The sequence below is a fragment of the Vicugna pacos genome, chromosome 21 (genome assembly GCF_048564905.1).
Source record: "Vicugna pacos chromosome 21, VicPac4, whole genome shotgun sequence".
NCBI classification, from domain to species: domain Eukaryota; kingdom Metazoa; phylum Chordata; class Mammalia; order Artiodactyla; family Camelidae; genus Vicugna; species Vicugna pacos.
In genome coordinates, this window is record NC_133007.1 from 18,108,947 (window position 1) to 18,114,946 (window position 6,000).

The 6,000-nt window shown below is 49.6% G+C and overlaps 1 protein-coding gene across 4 annotated transcripts in view; it reads left to right on the forward strand.

The window, feature by feature from the left end:
* RXRG (retinoid X receptor gamma) overlaps positions 1-5,567 on the forward strand; it is a 42,506-nt gene extending 36,939 nt beyond the window's left edge. For all 4 annotated transcript variants that reach the window (XM_006209028.4, XM_072945888.1, XM_072945889.1 and 1 more), the window contains exons 9-10: positions 394-499; positions 5,079-5,567. In XM_006209028.4, coding sequence (XP_006209090.1) covers positions 394-499; positions 5,079-5,226 — 254 coding nt within the window. In that variant the 3' untranslated portion in view covers positions 5,227-5,567. The remainder of the gene's footprint in view (positions 1-393; positions 500-5,078) is intronic.
* Positions 5,568-6,000: the final 433 nt, after the last annotated feature.

The window sequence follows — 6,000 nt, forward strand, 5'->3', positions numbered from 1 at the left end:
TTTCAGAATTACATGGTGATTTATGCACGCGCTCCATCTCCTGAATTAGGTGGTCAGTTAATTGATATAGGACGTGGGCCTGTCAGGTTTTTGTACCCCCATCCCTTCACTCAGTCCGTGCTTAGCACTTGGTAAGCACTCAGTAAAATAAAACTCTCCTCCTTGGAGTCAGTGGTGGGTATTTTTGCCCCAGGAGTTTATTGGGTAGATGGGGTACAGAAAGGAGAGCTGGGGCACAAAGAACTAGCTTTGTGTTTTTCACAGTTGTCCCCCATCCAGCGTGTCTCTGGTCACTCCATGGGAGGTGGCCTGTGTAGTGAATGGGGACAGCCTTTGTAGTGGGGTGTCCAGCAGAGGTGTGTAACCAGTGGTTAAAATCGTCATCTTTTTCAGATGCCAAGGGTCTGTCCAACCCCTCCGAGGTAGAAACTCTGCGAGAGAAAGTTTATGCCACCCTCGAGGCGTACACCAAGCAGAAGTACCCGGAACAGCCAGGCAGGTGAGGGCGTGCTGGTAATGACCATGGTAACTCTTCTTATTCGCCACTGATGGATGGTGACGTGCAGCAGGCACTGTCAAGATTTTTTCACAAGATCAAAGCCAATAAAACATTGGCTCCAAGAGGTCTGGTCTCTCTTGCTCACCCACTGTTCAGCATTCCAGCATCAGAGCCTAATGCAGTGCTCGACACATACTACACACCTTGAAAGGTTGAATGAATACGCAAATGAATGAATGACTATGGGAATCATCATCTCTGATTTTAAAGAGGCACCTTGGCTCAGGAAGGGCAAGGAACTGGCCCAGGGTCACAGAGCCGGTGCATGGCGGGGCGAGGTATGAACCCAAGTTTGTTTGACTTCAGAGAGCTTGTGCTTTCCAGGGGGACCGCACTGGTCTCTGCTTTGGCCCCAGGGAAGCCCCCTGTGGTAGAAGGTACAGGCTTTGGTAGCTGAGAGGGGTGACCGCTGGCCCTGAGTGTGCCGTCTGTGTAGCCTCAGGCAAGGCGCTGGATCAGGGCTCCTTCGCTGCAAACGAAGACATTGGTCAGAGGATCTCTGAGGCCCCTTACCAGTATTCCGGAGTCATTAAGAAAATGCTTTCCTCAAATGTTTCCCCCAAAGCAGAGCTAAAGAAACGCTTTCGTCCTCTGCCAATTCTAGTTAATAAGAGAGAAGGTGACCCTCAGATCTCACAGAAACCTGAAAATGAAGCTTGAAAAAACTGCTTTAAAGACGTTAGTTTGTTTTTTAGAATTCATTGTATATGCTCCCAGTTCTCACGGATGGCTTTTATTCCTCTGTGAAGTCTCACTTCCATTAACCCATTTGTCCTGGATCATAAGCCGCTGTCTATCAGCTGTCCAGAGCAGGCGGAGCTCCTTTTTTCGTCAGAGGCAATGAAGGCATCGGAGAAAGTGGGTCCCGGCCCTGTGAGAGGGTAAACTTGCCGGCCTTGGGAGGGAGAGAGAGCAAGCTGTGACAGCAGACCTCTCAAACATTGGTAGCTGAACACAGGTTTATTTCTTGGTCACAAATCAGCCCTTGGTGGGTAATCAGTCTAGAGCGTTGGCTTTCTTCCACACCATCACTCGGGGACCCAGGCTCCTTCCTTCTTGGGGCTCCACCGTGTCCCCGAGACGCATTGTGTTCTGCCTCCTGATGATGGAGGGGGTAGATGGGGAGGAGCACAGAGGTGAGGCCAGGTGGGCAACCCCTGGACCTGGAAAGCACCCCCCTTCCCTTTACTCACTGCCGTTGGCTAAGACTTGGTCACACGGCCCAGCCAGCCGCAAAGGAGACTGGGAAGTGTATGCAGCTGGATGCCGAGGAAGAAGGGGAGACGGGATTTTGGTGGACCCCTGGCAGTCTCTCCTACCTCTGCAGTAGGTGAGACTGAAAGAGCCTCACCCACCAAGCAGGGCCTGGCTGCCAGCATTGCTCAGCCTCTGGCCAGTGGACGATGCCTGGAAGCCCTGTGTTGGATGAACTGTATGAAATCTCCCAGCCGCAAGGCAGCACCACACGTTTTCTTGTGCGCAGTAGTATGTGCAGGGCATCAGGGCTAAGAAGGGCCATCCTTTCCCTGGGTGGAAATCAGCTCTGGGTAGTGCTGTTTATCTCTTTAACAAACAAAACTCTCTTTTTCCTTATTTTAAAAGCAAAGCATACTTCAGTAGGAAATTGAAAAAAAGTTCAAAAAAAATAAAGCAGGTAAAAAATTGTAAGTTTTGGGGGTATATTTCTTTCTAGTAGCTTTGCACATCAATGAATGCATACATAGAAATGTGTATTTAGACAGGAAATCATACAGTTTAGTGTATTTCCTCCATTAGCTATTTTAGGCATTTTATCAGATACTGAAAAGTGCAGAATTATTGATTTCAGTGCTTTTGTAGTATTTCACAGGGCGGATGCTTCCTAATGTATCTAGTCATAGCTCCGGGGTTGACATTTAGATGGTTTCTAATGAGTATCACTTTAAAAACCGTGGAACTTGCTATTTTCTTAGGAAGGGAACTGCCAGAGGGTGCCTGGGCTGCCTCCAGGCACCAGGGGGAGATGCCAACACTAGGGCAGGGCCTGGGGGTTCAGGGAGGAGGTGCAGAAGCCGGGCCCGCGCATGTCCCTTGGGCGCGTCCAGCACTGCCTGGACGGAGGGTGACCCCCCGAGGCCGAGCAGGTCCACTGGGGATGTCACATGACTCCACCAGGTGTGCAAGCGTGCTGAAGGCTGGTCACCTCTGGTTTGCAGAAAGTGGTAAGGGGTTCCCAGCACAGCCTGTGAAGGTGGTTTTCTCTTTCTCGGTGGTGGAGGGCTGCCACTCCGTGGAGACTTTCCAGAAGTGCACCTCCCAGGGGAGAGGTGCTCTGCTTCGTCTAGCCGCAAAGGAGAGCTCAAAACCCAGTCAGGAGGGTGGGGGGGGAGGGGTGGGAAGGGATAAATTGGGAGTTCAAGATTTGCAGATACTAACTACTGTATATAAAATAGATGAACAACAAGTTCATACTGTACAGCACAGGGAAGTATATTCAATATCTTGTGGTAACTTACGGTGAAAAATAATATGAAAAGGAATATATGTACGTGTATGTATGGCTGAACTATTATGCTGTACACCAGAAATTGACACAACATTGTACACTGACCATACTTCAATTAAAAAGAAACCCAGGTGGGGGACAGAGCTCACAGGACTATATTCTCTCTTTCGCGGAGCAGGTGCCTTCAAAGGCTGTGAGTCCCCCTTGCTGCCAACATGTGAGCCAGGAACGTGACGGCTGCCCCGGGACTGTGGCCATTAGCAGGCGTGTTTATTTCCACTGCCCTGATCTCAGCTCCTAAACCCGGGACAGACAGCAAAGAGAGCAGTGTTACAGTGTGGTTAGCACTTCACACATTGTCAAACTTTGGCATTTAGAGTAAAAAAAAAAAAAAATCCACTTTCAGAGCTGCTCTCAGCCCAACTTCACACTTTACAGAGCACTCAACTCCTTTGCCTAATTCCATAAAACTGGTTCTTGGCAGAGCCACGACTAGGCGCTCAGCCTTCTTATCCTTGATCTGACAGCCTCTCGCTGCACAGGGATACTGGTTGAATGCACTCAGAGGCTGAGTAATCCAACATTTTTGAAGGTTTTTGTTGGCCTTGGTCTAGACCGTTAAAGTTTCCACATAGGGAAGTAATTCCAACTCTCTTAGATGGTACGACTTTATTTTTCTTATGTTCCCACATCTCCTTAAAACTTCATGTGGCTCTAATGTAGACAGATACGCATTTTCAAGGAGTATTAAAATTCCCATTTGAAAACGTTGCATGAAATGATGGCATGACGTCCAGTGAAGAGCCAGTCCCACCGGGAACTGCTGATTTCAAGCCATAGCGATCAACGTGGTTTCAGCTCTTGTCCTTTTTACTAGAAGTTGTGAGTAGAGTTATTTGATTTCCAGTCATCCTGATTAATAACATTAAACATACGCTTCACTGGCACAAAGGATTATGAGAGCCGAAGAGGGACCACAGAGGCAGGCTGGCCGTGTGGCAGACTGAGGGGCCTGGAAAGGACCTTGCAGGCCTGAGGCTGAGTCCTTCACACACTAGGGTCTCTCCCTTTGGTGAGCCTCACAGCTGAGGTCCTTCATTACAGAAGAGAGAGTGTGTGTGAGAGTGTGTACTAGTGTGTGAGGGCAGGTGAGAGGGAGGAGAATATGAGTGTGTGCAAGGGTGTATGAGTGTGAGTGAATGTGTGTGTGTGCATGTGCATGTGTGAGAGTGGGGAGGGTGTGCATGCGCGCACATGTGTGAGTGTGTGTGTACGCATCTCTGTGTATATGATCTCCCCAAACAGACCATGGGCCCTCAGGGGCAGAGTCTACTATTTTTTTTTATCTCTCTCTCTTCCTAATTTAAAGATAAACACAGACTAAGAAGTAATGTATAAAGTGGTCATAGATCGGGAACAAAATTTGGTAATTGAGGCAGACTGAGGGCGCCTTGCTTACCATCAGTGTGCTGTGAGGAACAGTGGGGTCTGGTGAGGAGGTAGGAACTGCCCATCCTGAGGGCAAGGGCTCACCTGGGCCCCAGAACCTTCTGCAGTGCCTGGGGGGCGCATGGCAGGTGCGCACACGTGGTCATCCAAGGGTGAGGGCTCCCACAGCCCCTGCCCTTCGCTCTGCTGTGCTCTGCTCTAAGTGCTCCCGCAAGTCTTCACAGGAACCCTCGGGCACAGAGGACGTAAGGAACACTGGCTCATTAGGGCTGGAGACGGGCGTCCACAGAAGCAGGCTAGCTCTTGCTCTCACCCACCGTGAATGGGGGGTGGTGAGGGCTGTTCTGGGGCATGGCCACAGAATTCAAGAGCTTCTCAAGAGGTCACAGGTCCAACTTCCACCTTTAAGAGGCTTAACAAGAGCTCTATTTCTGAAGCTCCCCAGGATTAGGGATTCTCCAGCTGCCTTAGTGTCCCCTTCCAGGCTCTTTCTTCTAATCAAGCTGCCAGAAGAGCTGCCTCCTACTGGCAGCTGCCCCATGCATGCACATCCCCAGGTCCTAATGTCTCCTGGCTTCCTCGCAGGTTTGCCAAACTGCTGCTGCGCCTCCCAGCCCTGCGCTCCATCGGCTTGAAATGCCTGGAGCACCTTTTCTTCTTCAAGCTCATCGGGGACACGCCCATTGACACTTTCCTCATGGAGATGTTGGAGACCCCGCTGCAGATCACCTGAGCCCCGCCAGCGACAGCCTCCCCACGCAGGACTAGCCCGGGCAGGTGTGTGTGGACCCCCGCCCTGCACACGTTCCTCCACCCTCCCACCCTGACCCCTTCCTGTTCCCAAAACGTGATGCTTCTAATAAAGAAATCTTTCTACACATGCGACTTTTATAGGTGGAGTTTTGTATGGATGTTAAAGGTAAACTCTCTTTGCTATTTAAGGGGATAGGGATCTTTCTGGAAGTCCTTGGGAAAACTAACCAAGCCTCTGTACATATAATTGGTTTAAATTATTTTTTCACTTGCCATGGAAAGCCAATGAATGAATAATAAAGTGATATATATGCTATTGGCGTTGCTTGGAGCATGGGGTGTATTATTGTGCTGCAGGGCAGTTATCGCAGATGTGAGGGGAAAGGCACTGGGGGTTAGGGAAGGGGCATTGGGGCTGGGGTCCTGCAACAATAAATCCCACAGTTAGATACTCCAAGTCTAAGCTGGGCACTTCCAGCTTTGCCCCAAGGTAGCCCCTGGAGCGATTAAGAAGAAACATTGTTTTTCAGAGTCAGCTTGGTTTTTCTGTTTTTGTTTGTTTTTTTGCTTTTTTCCTCCTAAGAATAGTGATTAGTAACAACCTTGTCCTGACTGGGAGCAATGGAGTATATAAGACCAAGAGAAGATGTTCCCTGATAGGGGTAAGTTCTTGGATCCAAGGAGTTGGTGGGAGGTAGTAACGAAGGAATGGATTTTCTGTCATTAACTGGCAATAGCAAAAAGACCAGAGTGC